Raw genomic sequence first — 22,942 nt, forward strand, 5'->3', positions numbered from 1 at the left:
AAAAGCCCAGAGTGAACTGACAGAGCAAAACAATAGAGTAAAAGTATGCTGACTGCAAGCATGGTGTAAAAAAATGAATTAAAAAAAACAGCATGCTGAGCAGGAAGCAGCAGGGGTATGCAGTAAGAAGGTGCTGTGCCACATGGAGTGTAGAGGTAAGAGTTGTCTGCTGGGCCTGAAAGAGGAAATGGCACCAAACCCTCATTCTCAGTTTTACTTGATGTGCCACTAGATGAGACCAGAAGGTTGTTTATAGAGGCACTTAGAAGGGCATGAATATGGTCCCAAAATTCATAAGATCTATTATGTGCTTCTGCGTTCCTGGCATGGGACTGTGCTCTTGTTGATACTGTTTTGCTACTTTCATATCCTGTAGCATATTTTGTATCACTTAGATTAATTTTATGCAGGCTCTTTCAGAGATGAATAGTGTAAGTGTAAGGCAACTGAAACGAGAAATTGTTAGTGTTTCCTAATTGTACTTTTTTCTTTAAGATGGTTCCATGGGAAGATCTCCAAAGATGATGCATACACTCTGCTGATGACAGGTATTGTATCATTGCCCTGTTTTTTGTTTTGTTGAAATCACTTTCCATTATGGCGTCACTACACCTTAGGACCGATTTTTTTTTCTTCTAGTTTCACTATGAAAATGAAATGAGTATCATTCCTTTGTCTTGAAGTGTGCAAACTCAAACTGTGCTTTGTTGCGCCATGAATGGACTGTGCATATTTGAGTATTTAGTAGCTGGAGGTGAAGAAAGATCCCTTGTTTTTTTTTCTCCAGATTGTGTATGTTTACCATGCTTGCTTACAGAGAGACTCTGCTGACATTGACTTGTGCCCTTCAATTTCCCACATGATAGCACCATCTTTAGATTTCAGGAAAATACAATCGGGTGTTTCAATAAAAAGAACAGGCTTGAACAATTTGCCTCCTGAATCAAGACCATGTTTTTGCGATCGATGTCCGAATGGTGGTTCTGTCAAAATGCTTGAATTTCTAGAAAGTTTTGAAATTTCAACAGCTTTTGAAGCAGTAATTTATGGGAGATACTCCGTTTAATTTACAGATGCAGTTAAGGAAATGGCCGAGCCCTAAAACTATATTGAAAAGCCAAAAATGATACTCTATTTGAACGCCTCTCATTAGACTTCCAAAATAAGGAACAAAGTATTTGGTGAAAACATCCCCCAAAAACGGCAGTTATGTATCTATGAGGAAGCACAGTGGTGTTTCAAGGGCCCTCAAAAGAGTGCCAAAATTGAAACCGACTTTAAAAAGAATGAGCGTTCTGATTAAAAGTTGGCAACCCACAAGACACTAAAGGGAGGCAGGTTCTCAATGTCAGTGAATTAGACACATATCATTACGAAATTGACCAGACAAGAACTAAAATAAAACCTCTAATAAACGAGCTCTGAAAAAGCCCAGCAGGTACTGCACTCTTGTACAACCCTTTGATTAACGAGCTATCTTAACTTATCCCCAGAAGGCCAGAAACTATTAAACAGGTGGATGTGCCAGATAAATATTACGGAACAGCTGCACATTGTCTGGGAAGGTTTATGAGTGGAATTCCCTCTCGTTGTCAATCAGTCATTTGTAAAGTGTGTGGCTGCCTCGCCAGTGGCATCTTGGTCAAAAGCAGAGACTGAAGAACAGAGCCGACCACTCAAATCCACACTTGATTAGAGAGCCTGGTTTTTAGCTCTTTTCTGAAACAGTGCTCAGACTCTGCCATACGTAGATGGATAGGCAAGGTATTCCAAAGCATGGCCTTCAGTACTGAAAAAGACCTTCCACCCCGACGAACCTTGGCCAACCGCGGAATGGGCATGAGTTGAAGGTGGTTGGATCTTGGGGATCCCTCCTGTTGGTACCGGCTGAGTCTATTTCGCAGGTATCTATGGCCTTGAACGCAACCCTCCTGGCAACAGGATGCCAATGAAGCTGCCACAAATGAGGTGAAATGTGTTGACGGTAGGGGACTCGTCAGATCAGCCTGGCCGCCGTATTCTGTATGATTTAAAGTCTGAGTCAGGTAAGCAGGAAGACCCAGATAAAGGCTGTTGAAGTAATCCAAACTCCATGTCACACATCGTGTATTATGTTTTTTCAGGTCTCTTCCAGAAGCCGATGCAATAGCTTTCTTACTTATTTTAACTTCAGAAATCAGGACGATGAGATCTGCCTGATTTGGTTTGCAAAGAAAAGGTCGAATCAAACATGATCCATCCGGCTGAAGAGCAACTCACTTTAGTCCACGTTATTATCATATAAAAATCACACCACATATAATTCTGAGAATCAGTGTGCAGCAGCATACCTTTACATTGAGATTGAGATTTATTTTGTAGTGGAATCTTACAATTAGCAATAGTCTTCAAGCAATTTCCCATGCTGGCACATTCAATTGAAAATACTTCATTTAGACATTCAAGTCCATTAAAGTACCAACAACATGATGCACAAAATGTGTATAGATAAGAAAATAAAGTTAAAATATGGTCAGCCGATAGGCGATATTACTATATACATTCCAATCATCTAGTAAAAGGGATTTAAAAAAGCAGGTGCGAGTCATGGCATACTACATTGGTAAACAAGTTACTTCTAGCTTGGGTGTAAGATGATGGTTAGTGTAGTTATTTGCCTGAAGTGCCTTATAAGCCCAGATTATGTATGATGCTGTCAATTTACACCTTAGACTTCGATATCATAGCGTTCGAGGCATGTGGGCTGCTGAATTCATATCTGTGCATAGATCGCGGCCTAGTGTTGGGTCCGGATGTTTGCACGTTGTTGTCCTGGAAGAGTCTTCGAAGTATCCTTGGATAGGTGACTCCTCCCCTGGACTACAGTGCGCATGGGCATCCACTCCATCCTCAGATTGTTTTTTTCCGCCATTGGGTTCGGATGTGCTATCTTAACTCAAGTTAGAAAAAACTTTGTCGAGGCCAAAAGGCCTTTAGTTCGCGTCGGTACTGTTCACTCGATCGGTTTCGACTCTACCTGTTAGCTTACTAACTTTTAGAACCGACTTTTCGCTTTTTACCTGACCATCGACGACACCGACGATGGAATCGAGGACACCATTCAAGAGGTGCCCGGTATGCAATGCGAAATATCCCCATGTCGACGTCCATCCGGTGTGCAACAAATGCTTGTCGCCGGACCACGACGAATCGACATGCATGGCCTGTGCCCGGTTCCGTTCCAAGAAGACTCTACGGAATCGACGAGCGGCGAGACTCGAAGCGCAGCACGCGGCACCGGCCCGGCAGACATCTTCAACGCCGAAGATGTCGAAGAATTGGAAATCCTACCCTCCAGTCCCGTTTCCGAACATGACTCCGGTTCGGACGACGTCGACGAATCACTCTTTCGCAGAGATGAAGACAACACCGAGGTAGGAGACTGCGATGAGGCCTTAGGGGCCGAAGAGAGTAGCTCCAATGACGAGCAAGGCCTACCCGTTCAGACTGAAGAGAGCCCAGTGCCACAGTCTATGGCTCCGGTTGAGGGATCGCCTTCGGGCCTTACCCGAGACCTATCCCGCAGTTCTTCGGCCCCGCCCTCGGGCCCGGCCTCGGACGTTCAGCGGCAGCCATTATTACCTAAACCGGCTGGTTTCCCTTCTACCAAACCGAAACCGAAAGCTGCACTGGTTCTAATGAAACCGAAACCGAAAGTGGCGCAAGTCGGATCGAGGCCTTCCACACCTTCGACGCCAGCGACACGCGTCGGCACCGAGCGCACCAAACGAGACTTCGGTGCCGAACTTGAAGCAGCCGACGTCGGAGTCGGCATACGGAAAAAGGCCCTCGGTGCCATCAAACCTGCTCGGCTCGCGGCGTCGACGCCATCGACTCCTAAACCAAAGGTCACACTGCCTGCTGCGTCTCACGTCGCTTCCACGGCAACACCAAAGCCTCATGCATCGAAAACGTCGACGGCCATTCCCGCCCCTCGACTCGATGACCCACCGGCACCGAAAAAGTCCACGGCCGCCTCTACAGACCTGGTCGGCGCTAAGGCCTCGAAAGCGCTCCAAGTGCGAACCGTTGCAGCGCAAAGCAGCAAAACCAAAACGGTCCTCCAGGACACATCGGGCTCCGGCCCAATAAAAGCTCAAGCAGCCTCTTCGGCGCCAGCCAACATAACTTTTGGCCTGCCGCCATCCACAATCCCAAAAATGTTCCAACTCAGGACACAGGTCACCCACACCACGGTTACACCTGCTGAGACGTCTCCATCACATTACATCGACGCCAACACCGGCAGGATGATTATCCATGAACGGAGGATAACTTCGGAGCCACCTTTGGACCCTTTCAGGATCCCACTAAAAAGAAAGCTGCCTGTGGACTCAGAACCTGTGCTTTGCGAATCTTTCGACTCGCCCTACCAGGATCCACAATCATTCTCTCCCACACACTCCGACACGGATGCGTTGGCACACTATATGGATGACCAAGTCCCTTACCACAGAGACATGGACCCTGATGACCAACAGGACCCTGATCAAACTTGGGGCGACCCTGCAGACCCCAGTGCACCTCTAGATGCACAGGACCCACAACTCTATGGAGCGAAAACATCTCCCACAGAGGACACTGCAGCGTTCAACGCTCTCATTGAACGTGCTGCGAATAATCATGGAGTGCAGCTTCACTCTGACACCGTGGAGGACGACTTCCTTATGGACACTTTCGCTTCCTCAGAAAGGCATGTAAAGACTCTGCCCATGTTGAAAGGGGTCCTCAAACCAGCCAAGGACATCTTCAAGGAACCCACCAGGGCAAGGGTGATAAACCCCAGGATCGACAAAAAATACAGATCAGCACCTGGGGACCCTACTTACATCAGAGGCCAATTACCTCTCGACTCCATTGTCGTTGCGAATGCTCGCAAGAGGGCACACTCTCAAACGACAGGTGACGCTCCTCCCCTGGACAAAGAGTCCAAGGTGTTAGAGACCTCTGGCAAGCGAGTTGCCGCACAGGCTGCCAACATATGGCGCATAGCCAACACTCAAGCGCTCCTCGCCCGCTATGACAGAGCGCACTATGACACGTTGGAACAACTACTCCAACATCTCCCTGACCAGTTCAAAGAAGGTGCAGAAATTCTTATCAGAGAGGGACAGCTACTCACAAATGCTTCCATCAAGTGTGCACTAGATGCCGCAGACACAGCGGCCAGGGCCATAAACACAAGCGTCATGCTGCGACGACATGCCTGGTTGCGAATCTCCGGATTCAAACCGGAGGTGCAAAATAATATACTCAACCAGCCTATCAACCCCGACTATTTATTCGGGCCGGAGGTTGACACCACCCTTGAGAAAATCAAAAAAGACACGGACACTGCAAAGTCCATGGGGGCTCTCCAGACTCAGTCCTTTCGGAGCAGCTCTTTTCGTCGCCCCGGAAATAAAGGAGCAGGTAGAGGACAGGGGTCACAGCAGACATACAACAAGGGCAATACACAAACCACCTACGATAAAAACACCCGGGGTGGATATCGTGGCTCCAGTACAAAGGGCAGAGGACGCGGCTAAGGCAACACCAGGTCCTCCCCCAAGAACAAGCAGTGACGCCCTCTCCCTTCCTCCCGACCACGTAACACCTGTCGGGGGAAGGCTACAAAGGTTCCTGTCCACGTGGAACTCCATCACCACGGACAGGTGGGTCAAAGATATTGTCAAATACGGTTACTGTCTAGAGCTAACCTCCACTCCACCCACAATACCACCAAGAAACCGTCCTATGTCCTCAGAGCACTTAACGCTCTTACAGCAGGAGGTGCAAAGTATGCTTCTAAAAGGCGCTATAGAGGTCGTACCCGTCCACGAGCAAGGTACGGGAGTGTACTCCCTCTACTTTTTAATACCAAAAAAGGACGGGTCACTCAGACCTATATTAGACCTGAGACCCCTGAACCGGTACATTCTTTCCGAGCACTTTCACATGCTCACTCTCCAGCAAGTCCTTCCGCTTCTCAAGCAGGGAGACTTCCTGGCCACACTGGACCTCAAGGATGCGTATTTCCACATACCCATTCACCCCTCACACAAAAAATACCTCAGGTTCACTGTTCAGGGACAGCACTATCAATTCAAAGTCCTGCCCTTCGGCGTGACAACAGCACCCAGGGTTTTCACAAAGTGCCTAGCTACTGTGGCGGCACATCTACGGAGGCAGCACATACACGTCTACCCCTACCTGGACGACTGGCTCGTTCAAGCGAAGTCAGCCCAGCAATGTGCCAGCCACATGTCCCGCACCATTCACCTCCTTCACAGTCTGGGATTCTCACTAAATTACCCAAAATCCCACCTCCAGCCCGCACACGTACAACAGTACCTAGGTGCGACTATAGACACTCTGGCAGCCACAGCTCAGCCAAATTTAGTGAGGATCAACAGCATGCAAATGCTGATTTCAAAGTTCAAACCCCAACACTCCCTTCCTGCGCGAGTGTTTATGCAGTTGATAGGCATGATGGCCTCCTGCATTTTCATAGTCCCGCACGCGAGATTACATATGCGCCCGCTTCAGGAGTGCTTAGCACGTCAGTGGAATCAGGCTCAAGGACAGTTGAAAGACCTAGTGTTGGTGAGCGGTCGGGCATACAACTCTCTGCATTGGTGGAATCCACAAAACCTTTGCAAGGGCCGACCGTTCCAAGAGCCTGTCCCACAGATAATACTGACGGCGGACGCGTCTCTCCAGGGATGGGGAGCTCATGTACTCCACTACACAGTGCAGGGACTATGGACGACACAACAGAAGAAGATGCACATCAACCTTCTGGAACTGATGGCAATCTTCCTGGCCATGAAGGCATTCAAAGTACATCTGTGCAACAAGGTCGTGTTGATTCGGACGGACAACATGACCGCAATGTACTACATACAGAAGCAGGGAGGAACACACTCTCCACAGTTGTCTCATCTGGCTCAGAGCATGTGGAAGTGGGCCATTCAGAGGAACATGTTCCTCATGGCGGAACACCTCCACGGCAAGGACAACCAGATGGCGGATCTGCTCAGCAGACACAGCCACCAGATGCACGAGTGGGAGTTACACCCATCAGTACTCCAACCGTACTTCCAGCAGTGGGGTCATCCAGAGATAGACCTCTTCGCCACAAGCGAAAACGCAAAATGCCAAAGCTTTGCCGCCAGGTTCCCACATCCGCAGGCCCAGGGCAATGCGATATGGATGAACTGGTCCGGCAGATTTGCGTACGCTTTTCCCCCAGCGCCGTTGATACCGCTGGTGGCTCGCAAACTCAGACAACACTCACTGACACTCGTCCTAGTTGCTCCTACGTGGGCACGCCAGCCATGGTACACCACCTTCCTCGAACTTTCCGTGGTGCCGCATCAAAGGCTGCGGATCAAACCCGCGCATTTGACACAGAACCATGGAGAGATTCAGCACCCAGATCCGCAACAGCTGAACCTGGCAATCTGGCTCCTGAAATCCTAGAGTTTGGCTACCTCAACCTGCCACCTGACTGTATGGACATCATCAAGGAGGCCAGGAGACCCACTACAAGAGCTTGCTATGCAGCCAAATGGAAAAGGTTCGTCATTTATTGCGGTAATAATGACGTTAACCCACTGGACGCATCCATCCAAAACATCATTTGTTACCTCCTACACCTATACCGATGCAATCTGGCGTACACCTCCTATACGTGTCCATTTGACCGCAATATCAGCCTATCTGCAAACCAGGCAGCACCTCTCACTATTCAGAGTGCCCGCCATCAAAGCATTCTTGGAAGGACTCAAACGAGTTATTCCTCCAAGCCACCCACCAGCTCCAATGTGGAACCTCAACCTGGTCCTCACACGCCTGATGGGTCCACCCTTTGAACCTCTCCACTCATGCGAGATTCAATTCCTCACCTGGAAAGTAGCTTTCCTGGTAGCGATCACTTCTTTAAGAAGAGTTAGTGAACTCCAGGCACTAACAGTTCAAGAGCCATTTATACAGGTTCATGCCAACAGGGTCGTACTACGTACCAACCCCAAATTCATGCCCAAGGTAATATCGCAGTTCCACATGAATCAAACTATTGAACTGCCCGTTTTCTTCCAAAACCCACAAACTGTCGCGGAAAGGGCACTCCACACACTAGATGTCAAAAGGGCCCTCATGTATTACATCGACAGGACTAAACCCTTTAGGAAGACAAAACAACTGTTCGTTGCCTTTGCCCCACACCGCAAGGGTAACGCCATCTCCAAAGCAGGGATAGCCAGATGGATAGTTAAGTGTATCCAAATTTGTTATCAAAAGGCAAAACTCACATTAACTATTCCCCCACGAGCCCACTCAACACGTAAGTTAGGGGCCTCCATGGCTTTTCTGGGAAATATTCCCCTGCATCATATATGTAGAGCAGCCACCTGGTCCACTACACACACATTTACCAAACACTATTGTGTAGATGTGCAATCAAAACAGCAGGCAGCTGTAGGACAGGCTGTTCTCAAAACCCTTTTTCAGACCGCTGCAGCTGGCACTGGTAGCCGCCGCTCATAGAGGGCACTGCTATATATTCTATGCACAGATATGAATTCAGCAGCCCACATGCCTCGAACTGAATATGCTACTTACCAGTATGCATCTGTTCTTGGCATGTAGGGCTGCTGACATTCATATCGCCCTCCTTCCTCCCCGGCGCCTGTAGCAGCTGCAGCTCTCAGAATTACTATAAGCATGGTCATCACTTTCTGTATCTACTCCATCACTGCCACAATGGCGAAAAACAATCTGAGGATGGAGTGGATGCCCATGCGCACTGTAGTCCAGGGGAGGAGTCACCTATCCAAGGATACTTCGAAGACTCTTCCAGGACAACAACGTGCAAACATCCGGACCCAACACTAGGCGGCGATCTATGCACAGATATGAATGTCAGCAGCCCTACATGCCAAGAACAGATGCATACTGGTAAGTAGCATATTCATTAAACTGCGACAAACTAAGATTTGTGAACAATACAACAGTATTAGCCTAGAAGTTCTAGAACTAAGATAAACACTTTTAAATAAAACTGACCACCTTTCTAAGATAAAAGGCAGGTTAATCAATGCCTGAAATTATTGCTTCTATGAAGGAATTGCAAAGTGCCCTGCGCTTTGGGGTGTAAAAGTACTAGATGTAATGTGAACTGACTGACGTAATCGTAAAGTGCTATGTTCTAAAAACAAAGTGCTAAACCTTATACAAACTTGCTATTACAATTCAGTTATGCGAATAAGTTGCACCATAAACAGACTCTTATCATTATATTCCTGAAGTGGTAGGATAGGTGAGGTAAAGTTCATTTATGCTTTATCCACTATGTTCAGGTATTTTATGAGACTGGCTATTTATTGCTTGCTGGTGGGCTTCATTCAAGACATTTTTAATAGCCGCCTGAATTTACCATATCCATTGGTTAATCGGGGAGCGGCAAAGAAACCTTCTGCATTCATCGATTAATGTGGGGCAGAGGCAAACAAGATGTGAAAAGATCTCCTGAATCAGGCTGCATGGACGCATATTGATGGCGGGTTGAGGCATCCAGGGTTTATGATGAGAAGCATCCACGCGTAGCTGACAAAACTTAATTTTGTAATATGCAGAAAATGATTCAGTGATCTATTTTTGAATCCCTAGTTGCCACATGTTATCAAGCATACTAGGAAAGCATTAAAAAAACTTGCAGCAACACATCTAGTCAATCCTAGGTTCATCAAAAAAACAAAATTGTTGTACGTAGCAAGCATGTTTCAAGTTCTGCCATGCTACTAAGCTATAAAAGAATTGGGTTGAAATTTGTTCCATTACATTAAGTTTTTCAGATGACATCTGAAACGCCAATTCAGGATGACCATCACCAAAGTTATTGCTAGACTGAGCTGAATGATGGACCTCACAGACCGCTACCAGTTTGCAAGCATTCATGGCTATGGCTCCTGTACAAACACAAAGCATGCCTTTCAGTGGCACTTCCCCCTGCTGGCAAGCGTTTAGATGATGTCTTCAAAAAGATATAATAAAAAAGTATGGGTTGTTTGGCTCTGCACTCCCAACAAGAAAGAGGGCTCACTTAAGTAAACGGCCACTGGATAGAATAATTATCATAATGGGACTTTAAATGTGGATGTCTGGTTTAGAAGGCAGAGAAAAGCTGGCAGCAGTAAATTTCCTGATGGTGCCCACAGCGTAGCCATCCTGGACCAGCTGTAATGTGAAACTCAGAGCCTCAAACATGCCTGCCTTCAAGGGATCAACTCTCTGCTCTGCACAATATGCAACAAAGCTGTTCCGCGTTCCAGAATAGACAGACTTAGTAGAGGGGTGATGGGCTTACAGTATAAAATCTATCTCCTCATGTGTCATCTGAAAGGCGCTATGATTTCCCCGCACAATGTCCAGGAGTGTAGGTGGGAGCCCTGGCAGGGGAGTTGCAGCACCAGCTCCTCTAACTAGGAGACGTCTGCCCTGAAAGGTAGATGTAGCAGGGGACTGCAGATAGGGCATGCGCATATGTTTTGTGTGCCGCCGAGAAGTAAGTGTAATCACACACATTAGGGTGTTGTACTCGCCACACATCACATAGCCCACAGTCAGACAACCACTGCTTCCCAGCCTGCGACAGTGCCACAGTCTGATTAGACCTCTGCTCCGACCTATCTAATACTGGATCCATTGCCATGTTGAGATCCCCTCCGATTAAAAGTGCCGTATCCGGGGAAGCAAGCAACTCGGACAGGGCAAGGCGTAAAAAGGACTCTTGACGCTCATTCGGGGCATATAAGGACCCCACTGTCAAACATGCATCCTCCCCATTGTATCCTGACAGCCAACAGCCTGCCCCGTACGTCCGCCACCGTGGAAATTATTTTGCATTGCGAATTTGCACTAAAGAGAATCGCTACCCCGCTTTTCTTAGACGACCCCGAGGACCATATCTGCTGCGGGAGGCGTCTATCCCTCATGCGCTTAGTATCCTTAGCTAGCTGGTGGGTTTCTTGGAGCAAACAGACATCACCCCCAGCATTCTCTAACAGGGAGAGTATTGCAGATCGCTTTACAGGATTATTCAACCCCGTACATTCAAGCGAACAATTTTCAGATCCTTACCCATCGCAGTAGTGGGGAGGCGTAGGGCTATTCATCCGCTCCTGACCGTCCCCTCCTCAGAGGTAGGATTCGGTTTTATTAATCTTCTTGGACACACGCGTCAAGGGACACACCTATCGCAATAACATACTGCTCTGAAGAAGCCCATGTTTGGGAGAAACGCGTTAGCTGAATGTAACAAAGAATAAAAACACCATAAATACATTCATCTGTAAATGCCGGTTATTACGTGTTCTTGTGTACCTAAGTGCCTGCTCCTATATATTGCCTCTCATCCAACCAAATTCAATCAGTTATTTTTGTGATCTACAAGTAGCAGATATTTTGAGGTGGGCAATACGATATACAGTTTGTGACTAGTTCTGGTGGTGCAGTCATCTATGACCCGGCTGCTTCCAACTCTTTCCCTTCAGTTCCGGAAGTTAGAGGTCTTTGCAGGTGTCTGGTTTAAAGACACCCTAGTATTTTTGAGGTTGTAGGCCTCGCTGGCAGCATGCGGGCCAGCGGATACATTAGTGTTCCAACTCGTTCCTCCCCTGCTACATTGGCTAATGCACTGCATTAGTTTGCTCTTAGTGGCTAATGCCCAACCAGCGGGGAACTGGATTCAGTTTTCCTCCTGGGTTGGCAATCCATCCTGTCTGCCAGATGAGTCTTAGGTTGTTCAAAATGGCTATGCCCTGCCTTTATTTTCTCCCCAACCACTATTCCTCGTACACCAGAACAAATTTTGGAGGACCATCTGTCCATCCTCCTACAGAAAGTGCGCCTGCTGCTTTCCAGAGGTGTCTTTGAGAGGGTCTGAGGTTTCAGAAAGAGCCGTGGGCTGTTGCTTTCACTATTTCCTTATACTCTCCAGCTTTCAGCTGTATTAAGTGTGGATGTCCTCGTTCTTCCCCTCTACTCGTTGCACTTAATACATTTGGTCTGTTCAGTAGCTCCCTGAAGAAGGTGGTACCATATTTTGGTCTTGCACCGAAACGCGCATGGGCGCCCCTACAATCTGAATGTGAACCAGAAGAACACACTGTATTTGTCATTGCGAAATCATTTTGAAATGGAAAACATTGCCGTGTTTAATCTACCAGATAAATCGTATATCGTTAGAAACAAAATCAGTGAAGAGCATTAAATGATACATTTATTAATTGATGTTGTATACAAAAGTATGGCCTGGTTCCACTTTTATACTGGTTTTAATGGCTTGTAGAGTGAATGGGTGAGAATGATTGAAGTATGACTGGCACAATTTTGAATGTGGGTGTAACGTTTTAGCACAAGTGGAAGGTTGGCTGGCCGGCCTCTGAAATATTATATATTTGTTCTATGTATTTTGTCTTATTTGGTTTGTGAAGTCTATATTCACGTTAAATCTTAATGTATATGATCTGTAGAAGGCTTTACAATAGAGTTGCATTATGTTTAAGAAATCAGTCTAAAATCCATCTTGATGCCCACATCAAAACTAGTTAGGAATAGTGAGTATGCCTAATTTCAGTTTAAACTGAAATTACTAATGTGTCCTGGAATAATCATGCCATAAACTGTGAAGTCAGTGAACAGCACTAATCTGGAAATAGTCTATGATCTCATAACAACTTTCAGCTTTTTGAGGGTCTAGATCTTATGGTCCGAGCTTGGATAAATACAATCATGAACATCAGCACATTTTTCAAAATGTTATTTATGTTTCAAAATGTCGCCCTCCCTTGTATTATTAAAAAAAAAAAAAAATGACAAATACGTTATAGAAAATGTAATGAAAGACTTCATTTTGTATCTGAGAAAGAAAGTCTGATTTGGAATTCCTCTATGACAAAGGGTGCCTTGGATTTCCGCAACTGAATAAACTCCATTAATAATCCATATGTTGTTAAACGCAGCAGCGACTGAGAAAATCAACAGCTCTTTGAAACATTGATGTTATTCTCTGGTTAAGATCATTCTCATACTTAATGGTTATTGCCTTTTGATATTCTCTTAACACATTTACGCAAGAGGCATGTCATTAATGGGAACGAAAAGACCAGGAACCGTGAACGGAGGAGTTGTAGGATCAATGTGTTTTTTTTTTTATATCTTTGGCTATTTCATCTTTTTGTGCAAAAAGTTTTATATAGCTTACTGAATTACTAAGATAAAATGAAAAAAATGTACTAGTGGCCAAAACATGACTATCACACAAGGATGAGTAGGTTGGCTCTACAATACATATGATATTCGCCCACTAATCATAAGTGGGTGATCCATATTGTGCAGTGGTATGAACTGAAATTGTAGTTCATTAACACCTGAGCTCCAAAGTTTATGCACCAAGTGTTCATGTGGTCATCTTTAGAAAGCATTGAGTATTTAAATGTCCAAATGAGTTTAGGACTTTGTGGTTAATGACTAATTGCTCAAATTGGTAATATTAGTTGTCAGTTGACAAACAAGCAAACCATAAATATGTTATGTAATTTATCTCAAATATATCAAAGTTAATTTTGTTTTTCCTGTAACTTCAGAAACTGAAGCTAATGCCAATTTAAATTGTAATGTCTCATTTGTATTGGTCTCAAAAGGATTGTCTCATTTGCTTTTCCTAATGTTTTGTGTAGTTCGACAAGCAGGCACTTTCCTTGTGAGGCCATCTGATAATACTCCTGGTGACTACTCCTTGTACTTCAGAACCACAACAAACATTCAAAGGTTTAAAATATGTCCAACACCGAACAATCAGTTCATGATGGGAGGCAGATACTACAAAAGGTAATTAGTGATTACTTATGTATTGAACAATTACAACTAAAATCTAAAAATGTATCATTTTAATAACTTTATATTGCAATTAATTAGACAGCCCATTTTAAAATATCATAATCTCATAAAAAAAATTCTATTGAATATATTTTCACAGTTTTAATCCGATTGAATAAGGAAACTGTCTCTGTTTCATTGTCTTACTAATGACATAATACATAGGTTACTGTCTGTACACAATGTTTTTTGTCATGTGTGTTTGTTGTGGCAGTGCAGCGACTTAGATTTATTTATTTTGACTTTTTACATAGTATTGCATATCGCTTACAAATCTGTACAGTTTGAAATAAAAGTCTAGGATTGTGGAGTGATATCATTCCAATAGTCTGTTGGTGATCCCTGTGTGATGCTTCCAATCACTACCACCAATTCCGTTTTATATCCAACTCTTTTCAACGGAGTATGAATTGTATCATACTAGCACTAATACTTTATTGGTGATTCGTCATCATTAAAGCTAAAGCGATTATATTTGGGTGAGTGTGGCATTAAAGTGGGTTAATATTAAATGGTGCAAAGGTTCTATTAAAATATGAATAGATTATTACAGAGTTGGTGATTATAACCACATAGTTGATATTTCTATAAACTATTTTGTTTTGATGTGCGAACAAATTCACAAATACAAAGTGATGGAAGGAGTGCTTGAATTAATCTCAGCCACATGTGATCACTTTAGCTGTATTTCAGTTCATGTCCTGTTTGTGCTGGACCCATTTTCTTTGGAGTAAATTTGATTTGCATATAGCTGCCCTCTGCCTGGAGTGATAAACTGGGGGAAAAACAAGCTCCAAATACCTAATATGTATTTGTATGAAAAAATTAAGTATTTAACTAAAACTAGGGTATATGTTTTAAAGTATTGCAGAGAAATAAAATCACGTTGACGAGACCTGATTAACCGCTGTTTCCCTCTGAAAATCATGGTGACAGCAGTACAGTAAAGAATGTTTTCATTATGTGAAGTTTGTTGCACTGTAGTGAATAAGCTTTTATCAGTACAGTTGCTATACATGATGTTTTAGTATAAAATGACATGTTTGGGTTCTTAAATGTAGTGTTACAGAAAATCTGTGATAGTACAATCCACATTTCACAGAGACCTGTCGTCATAATGACAGACCCAAACCCCTCTTCACAGCTCTATTAATGTCCTGTATCATTGTATTCCAGAAAAGTGAAGAACTTCTGATAATTCCAATTTTAGACCATGGTCGTTGTTACTCCTTGCAGACAAAAGAAAATCAAAAATCTCTCCATACTACCAACCTCCTGCCAATTTTGCCAAAACATGTGGAAGGGTTGTATACATGTGCCTTTTCTGCGTAATCACCCCGTATTTTTCACCTTTTTCTAGACCCACATTCTTGTTGGCTTGAGACCTCTGCACTTCACCCCGGATAACCATTAGTACACTGCCTGTGCTCCCCCTTTGAACATGGGCGAAATGGCATATTCCTAATTGGTACATTTAACTTACTATTAAGTCCCTAGTTTATGGAATGTACCCAGGGCCCATTAGTTAAATGTCACTAGAGAACTGTAGCATCTATTTTGCCCTCCACTAAAGTGATATTGTAAAATAAGACTTCAGGCCTACCAGTGTAGCCTGACTGTAGCAGTGTAAAAATATTGCAATTTGTCCTGTTGAAATAAACCCATTTGACAGTTTAAAACCCCCATTTAAAAACTTGAATAGGTCATCCCTAAGTAGCCCTTCTAGTCCACAAGGCAGGGTGTATAGCATTTAAAAGTAGGACATGTAGAAACTTAATGTTAATATGTACTTATAATGATTAGCACTCAAAAGTTACTTTTCACTGCGGCAGACCTAGCTGTTCTATGTAGAAAACCAGAGTGCAGATTAAAATCCTAATACTATATCTATGGAATGGGACGAGCTAGAAAAATAATGAACCAACCATTTTTAATTGTTAAAATTAGATTTAGTGGTGAAGTTGAATGTTCAATAAATATTAAGGAAAAGTAACTTTTAGAAAGTTACCTTTTCCCTGTCTGAAGTTCCTAGAGGCTAAATTTGCATTTGCTCTCCGACTTCTGCAGAGCAGTAATTTGCATCTGAATAGGTGTGAAAAAAGGGTGATGTGCCTCCCGGGAGCAAACAATAGGCTGAACTGAATGGGCGGAAATGACTGTTCTGGACATGGCTGAAAATGCAATGTGGGACTGTGAACACCCTTTTTGATATTAATGTGTCAAATGCTATTTGTATGTCAAACCCTGCTTATAGGACTGCTGGATTGTTGCATATAACTTTGTGGGCACACTTGAAAGGAAAGGAATGGAATGCTAAAACAGTTCTTCTGAATCCACTGTCTGGTTGCTGGAAAACTCTCATTTGTTCTACCAGACTTCTGTCTCTGGTTTATTGGGGTACAGTGATTGCCCTAAACTAGAAATTAGTGTTAGATGTGTTAGATGTGCGAGGACACTAGGATTGCCGTAGTACACCTCGCAATCGCACCCCCAGCCTGAGAGCCTATATTTAGTGTGGCCAAACACTTCAGCCATCTTGAAAATGCCCAAAGCGGGTAGGGTTGGCCCACAGTCTTTTACTCCATTGGTTAGGCTGTACCTAGGAGTCACTCCCACCCACTAGCCCGTACAAGGCATACATGTGGTATCTCCTGGCCCCTAATTCAGAACAGTTTTGGACCTGAGGAAGTTTGGAAGAGGGTTGAGCCTGCTGTCTGTGACCTGAGAAGAGCCCTGAATGACCAGTATCACTCCATCCAAGATGAACTTAACATTTGAGTTCCATGTGTCACATGAGTTGTGTGTCACAAATACTCTTCACCACATTCTTCTCTTTCTTCTGTGAGGCAGTATTCTTCAGTTCTGTCTCTGATCTCCAGCAATGGTTTTACCAATAGCTGATTTGCAACCTTCAACAAAGTCTTGGTAAATTGACCTACAAAACTCAACATACTGATTCCAACTACTCTGCTAAAGACTTCAGTTACCTTCAAAAACGTTGTTCATTGTTCCTCTGCAAGGCCCTTGCTTTCCTTTCTCCCTGGTCTGTTGACATTTTGTTATTGTTTATGCTTTGAGTAAGAACCATCCCATCTCTCCTTCAACCATGCCTCCTGAAAAAGGAGAGTAAAAAAACTGGGCATAGTGGGAGAAAGTTCTGTGGCATTTCTGGGACTGTCAAGAAGACGGCAAGTGCTACTGTCCTTTTCAGGTGTTATGAAAGAACCCTCTGGGAGACTCCAACACTTTAAAGAGACATTCCCTCATAAGGACAATCAGGATTTTCAAGATGTGTTACACGAGGGGATGATGGTAGGCCTAAGTGATTAGTACTAGTGCTCATGGCGTCAACCTACTGGCTTAAAACCATAGGTCCAAATAGGTACAGCAGATAATCTTAATCATAATGTTCTCTGGACCTACTCTGTTTGAAGTCATGACTATGAAAAGATGCAGCCCCTAAAAGCTGAATTGAATAACCTCAGAGCTGTGGAATTTGAGGAAAGGAAGCAGCACAAGAAACCCTATGGCTGGTGTTCCACACAAAATAGGGTTTAAGCCCCTCAGTGGCCTCAATTATACCATCAACAGCAACAGCATCCGTAGTCCTTCCAGCCTCATAATTCAATGTAACAGAGAGGCAGCCATCAAACAGCAGCTGCTGTAGAACGCCCTGCCACTTCACCATGTTGTGTTCACTACTTCTTTGGGGGAGAAGCTTCTACTCCACCAGTTCCACTAAAGAAAACATTAGTATTGTCGAGTTACTCCAACTGGAGACTAGCACCATTTTGAACTTAGAAATGGGTATATCATTCCCAAAAGGTAAATGAAATTTACTCTTGTTACTTTCTGATTCAAAAGAAGGGACCAAAGCAAGACTAGTGACCTATTTGCAACCCAATGTCAGCAAACAAATATGGCATTCACTGTGTGCCATAGATCTTCAGGGTGCATATGTTCACATCCCCGTCATACAGAAACCTCTCAGATTTCAAAGATTTCTGGTGGGCAGTGTGAACTGTTAATACAAAGTCCTTCCTTTCGGTCTCCAGTCCACCCCAAAATCCTTTTCAGTAAGCTAAATGGTAGTCGCTACACATCTTAGGAAGATGAACATTTTCCTCAACTCCTACTTTTTATAAACTTTATTTTTTAATTTTCAGTTGAATGAACATTCCAGAGTCAAGAAATAGTCACAGTATAATACAGTGTGCAGCCGAGGGAACAAACCCAAAAGGAATATGGTAGTTATAAGCAGACCGTGGTCAATGAGCCAGCCTCAAAGGCAGCAGAGCTCACAAGGCAAGCCATGTAACTCCCCTCCCCCCCCCACTCCCCCTCTAACCCTTCCCCAACCCCCCTCTCCCGGGGGGTCGTGTGCAGCCTAGATTTCGGTGTCAGTGGTGTCTACCTCATTAAAGAAGGCATCACCTGGGGTTGCAAAGTTCTCAAGGTCCTCCATCTGGCGAAATCATCCCCTAGCTTGGTGTCTCTTCTCATTTTCATGTGTAATTTCCTCCACTAGAGACTTCTTTCCTCCATTTCTATGCCAGTGTTCTTCTGAGGGGGTGCGTGGACCCATCCACTTGATAACCACCCTACGACTGGCCAACACTAATGCCAGGTGCAGATATTTGTATGCCATATTGGGACCTTTAGGATTTCTAATGTTCCCTATCTGACAGAACTGCGCGGTGAGAACGCCCGCAATGACATTGTGTGTGTGGTTTTTTCCACCACATAACCCAGAAGTCTGGCACCTGTGGGCACCTCCACGCCATATGCAGGAAGTTAGCCCCAGTAAGTCCGCAGCACAAGCTTGCATCCGAACAAGTACGAGTCATCCGGTGGAGGATCAGGGGCATCATTTAACGGCGATGGAGGAAGTTATAATGGATCAGCCTAAATTGGGCATTGCTAGATACAGTTTTGATAAGGGCACAGACTTGAGTCCAGTCAGCATCCTTTAGGGCAGAGGTCTTCCAACTGTGGGGCGGCCCCCCCAGGGGGGCGTGGAAACATCTCTGGGGAGGAGGTGCGAGCTCCACAGAAATATTTCCCCTTTACATCATTCATTCCGACGGCTGTTCATTCTGGAGAATTGTGGCTTCACAAACAGGACTCTCTCTGATTGGAGGCATCAGTCAGAGCAAATAATAACTAGGTGGAGGTGTCAACTTTGACATTCCTTTAATCCAAAACAAAGCAGCATTATGGCAGGAAATTGCAGCAAATTGCACTTCCATACAAAATGAAACTTAAAAACATGCTGCTTTGCTGGGAGAGCGGTACTTCTTCCTTGCCCATCGCCTTTCTTGCTGGTGCCTTTTGGCGTTCTTGCTGCTGCCTTTTACATCGTTGCATTGCACTGCAGTCTAGACATTTGAAGCTACTCGTAGGTTAAGTTTAAATATGTTCCTGCAGTATAATTTCCTTATTCCCCCCATCTTCGCTCTTCTTCTGTTTTTTTATCACTGCCAAACATAAATTGAGTTTTGCCTCACAGCACTGCACTTGTACAAACATTATCACTCACCAGGCGTTCACACTGTCAGTCAAGCAGACATTCTTTCACACATAAATACACACAGACACACACATATGTAGGGCATGCGATAGTTCAACGGACTGTACACTTACTTGTAAAAAGGGAAAGGTTCTTGAAACCTGTGTGGGTTTAAACACCACCAGAAGGCAAAGGAATATTAGTGACTCAGAATGTAATATCCAGAAACTTTACCCCGCGCTGGTACTTTCAGATTGCAGCCACTGAGTCACTCCAATTCTACAAATTAAATGTCACATCAAAGGGTACATTTCTGGAGTCATCTCCGTTGACCTTCTCAAGGTCTGGGTGATGCTTTCTTTGCTGAGATTCTTTCTAAAAGGCAGAGGAACACCCTGATAACTAGATGAAAAGGAACCATTAAATAAAAATAAACTGAAAAAAAATAGAGCGCTCTGAGGTCTCACACAGGGCATAACTGCGCCGTGCAAATGCTGATGACCTAGCGGTCTTGCACTTTGTTGTCAAGAGGTCTCAGTTATGAGTCTTAGCTAAAATTCCAGGACTCTCCGAGATAACAGCAGTTTGGCCTCCACAAATCTGATGTGATGCAGGCATTTTCAGAGTTTGAGGTAAAATTTTACCATTTGCCAAAGTATTTTCCATAATAGTATGGCATTTTCAGGCCATTTGTTGAAGTTTTGCACCCCTTTCTGGTCATTTGTGCTAGTGCTGTCAAGAAGCTTCCTGCACAACCTTAATGTAGATTCGGCCCTTTAAACCCTGATGGTTGCTTTGTATTCCTATCCCAGCTCTAGTCAAGGAGGCCATTTTCGTTGCCTGCACCATGGCCCATGGTATTTATAGTGCTTTCACATGATAATACAAAATAAACATATATGGCAGTGAGGATTTCAATTGATTGAGATGTATCTTCAGAGCAAAAACTTTGCCCCAAGATTGATGTGCTTGCCAGGTATGCCAACATTCTGCTTGTGTGCTGGATCAGGCACCATGGTATTAGATGTAGTCCTGAAAGGTTGGGGTTCATGCACTGACCTTTTGGTGGATTTCCCCAAAAGAAAATGTTCGAGGCATGTGAGCTTTAGATCACATGCTTTGCATACTCCTGCCATCTAGTGTTGGGTCTGAATGTTTGCAAGTTGTTTTTCTTTTAAGAAGTCTTTCCGGTCACGAAGTAGGTGACTCCTCCTTTCGGTGATTGTGCGCATCGACTCCAATGTTAGATTGTTTTTTCCGTCATCGGGTTCGGAAGTGTATTGCTGCGCTCCGGTTCAAAACCGTTCTTCAGGTTCCCCTCGGTGCGCAATCCACTCTACCCTTGACAGTATTGTTCTCAACGCGTATCGCACTTCTCTGCGTATCGCATCGGTGGACAAAAACTTTTATTTCAATAGGAAAACTCTAGGAAGGCCGTCGGGCCTCACTGCATCGGTCCACCTCACAGTCGATGGAACGGACTCCATTCAAATTCTGTCCCCATTGCCACACAAAGTACCTGTGCACTGACTCACACCGAGTGTGCAACTTGTGCTTATCTCCGGAGCACAACAAACAGAGCTACAATGTGTGTAAATCTTTCAGTTAGAAGAAAACTCTCCGCGCTCGTCCACGTCGTGAAATTCAGAGCCACAACATCGAATCCACGCCGGACATCTTTTGGAGAAGGTTCCAAGCAGGAAGATTCCGACTCACAAGGGGCCGAAGAAGAACAGGAAAAACCTGTATCTATTTCGGGATCTGACTCGGACATGGGAGAAGATGTGCCGCAAGTTCATCGTATCATGAGTACCGAACTCCCCTTGCCCGAAACATCTGTTCAGCACAAGAAAAAGGCTCCGATCCCACCTCAGCCTTCGGTCGGCACCGAGAAGATGTTTTCAATGCCCCGCCTCCAATCGTGAGATCTCACCAATCACTGACCGGGAGGCCGACACTGAAGAAACAACACACTGTTGATAAGGAGGCTGTGAGAAAGTGCCATCTTTCTTGCATGGTATGCCCCCACTTTTTGCTGAATTGCTGAATGTACTTTGACTGAGTGTGCCCTGGGCTCCTGCCAATCAAGTGCCCAGGGCCTATGTTTCTTCCCTAAAAACTGTGCTGAAACCTAAAACCCAAATTGGCAAACCCTGGCCACATGTCAGCCCCTGGTAAATGGTACACTAGGTACCTAGGGCCTTGTTACCAGGGAAGGCCCCTAAGGGCTGCAGCACTTATTGTGCCACCCTTAGAGGCCCTGTACCCTGACACAAACACACTGGGTATAGAACAAAACAGAGAGTCGACATGGCACACACCCCTGTGTGACATGCCCACAACACACACTGCCCTGGCATACATCACCCACCCCTCTAGCTGGGTGCCCTATGCCAGTGGTGTGGGTACAGGAGCATGAGCCCTGTGCCCCTACAGTGCCCAGGTCCATTCCTGGGCACTGTAAGTGCAGTGCTGCCATTTAAAGAGTATATGGTTCTGGGAGATCGTCAAACACAAACTCCACAGCACCATGATGGCTCCACTGAAGACTGAGAAGTTTGGTATCAAACTTCTCAGCACATTAAACCCGCACTGATGCCAGTGCAGGAATTAATGTACAATGCACGACAGAGGGCGTCTTAGAGATGCCCCCTGAACCCAACCCACAATCCACGTCTTGTCTGAGGGGCTGCCTAGGCTGCCACACAGCCGACATGTTGCTGGACCCTTGGGTAGAGAGCCATCTGCACCGAGACTGCCCTCATCGCAGCCACCGATGACATCAGGACCCTGATGGACAACGGAGAGACAGCCGCTCTCATCCTCCTGGACATCTTGGCAGCCTTTGATTCCATCTGCCACCGCACCCTAATGACCCGCCTCTACAACACTGGGATCCAAGGAATGGCCCTGGACTGGATCACATTGTTCCTCTCCGACAGAACCCAGAGAGTCCGCCTCCCTCCCTTCTGCTCCGCGGCCACCAAGATCATCTTCGGCGTACCCCAAGGCTCCTCAATATCTACATGAGCCCCCTCGCCACCATCGCACGCGAACACAACATCATCTCCTACGCCGGCGACATCCAACTGATACTCTCCCTCACCAAAGACCCATTCACCGCCAAAACCAACTTCCAGGACGGAATGAAAGATGTCGCAGAATGGATGAAGCACAGCCGTCTGAAGCTCAACTCGGACAAGACGGAGGTCCTCATCCTCGGACAATCCCCATCCGCCTGGGATGACTCCTGGTGGCCCACGACGCTGGGCACCGCACCGACACACACGGACCACGCACGCAACCTGGGATTCATCCTGGACTCCTCACTCACGATGACCAAGCAAGTCAACGCAGTCTCGTCCTCATGTTTCAACACCCTGCGCATGCTCCGAAAGATCTTCAGGTGGAACCCCACCGAAACCAGAAGGACGGTCACCCAGGCCCTCGTCACCAGCCGACTGGACTACGGGA

The 22,942-nt window shown here is 45.3% G+C and overlaps 1 protein-coding gene across 2 annotated transcripts in view; it reads left to right on the forward strand.

The window, feature by feature from the left end:
* Positions 1-22,942, forward strand: part of RASA1 (RAS p21 protein activator 1) — a 1,052,852-nt gene that overhangs the window by 221,025 nt on the left and 808,885 nt on the right. For both annotated transcript variants that reach the window (XM_085632428.1, XM_085632429.1), the window contains exons 7-8: positions 496-548; positions 13,761-13,911. In XM_085632428.1, coding sequence (XP_085488554.1) covers positions 496-548; positions 13,761-13,911 — 204 coding nt within the window. The remainder of the gene's footprint in view (positions 1-495; positions 549-13,760; positions 13,912-22,942) is intronic.

The sequence above is a fragment of the Triturus cristatus genome, chromosome 2_1 (assembly GCF_964204655.1).
Source record: "Triturus cristatus chromosome 2_1, aTriCri1.1, whole genome shotgun sequence".
Taxonomy (NCBI): domain Eukaryota; kingdom Metazoa; phylum Chordata; class Amphibia; order Caudata; family Salamandridae; genus Triturus; species Triturus cristatus.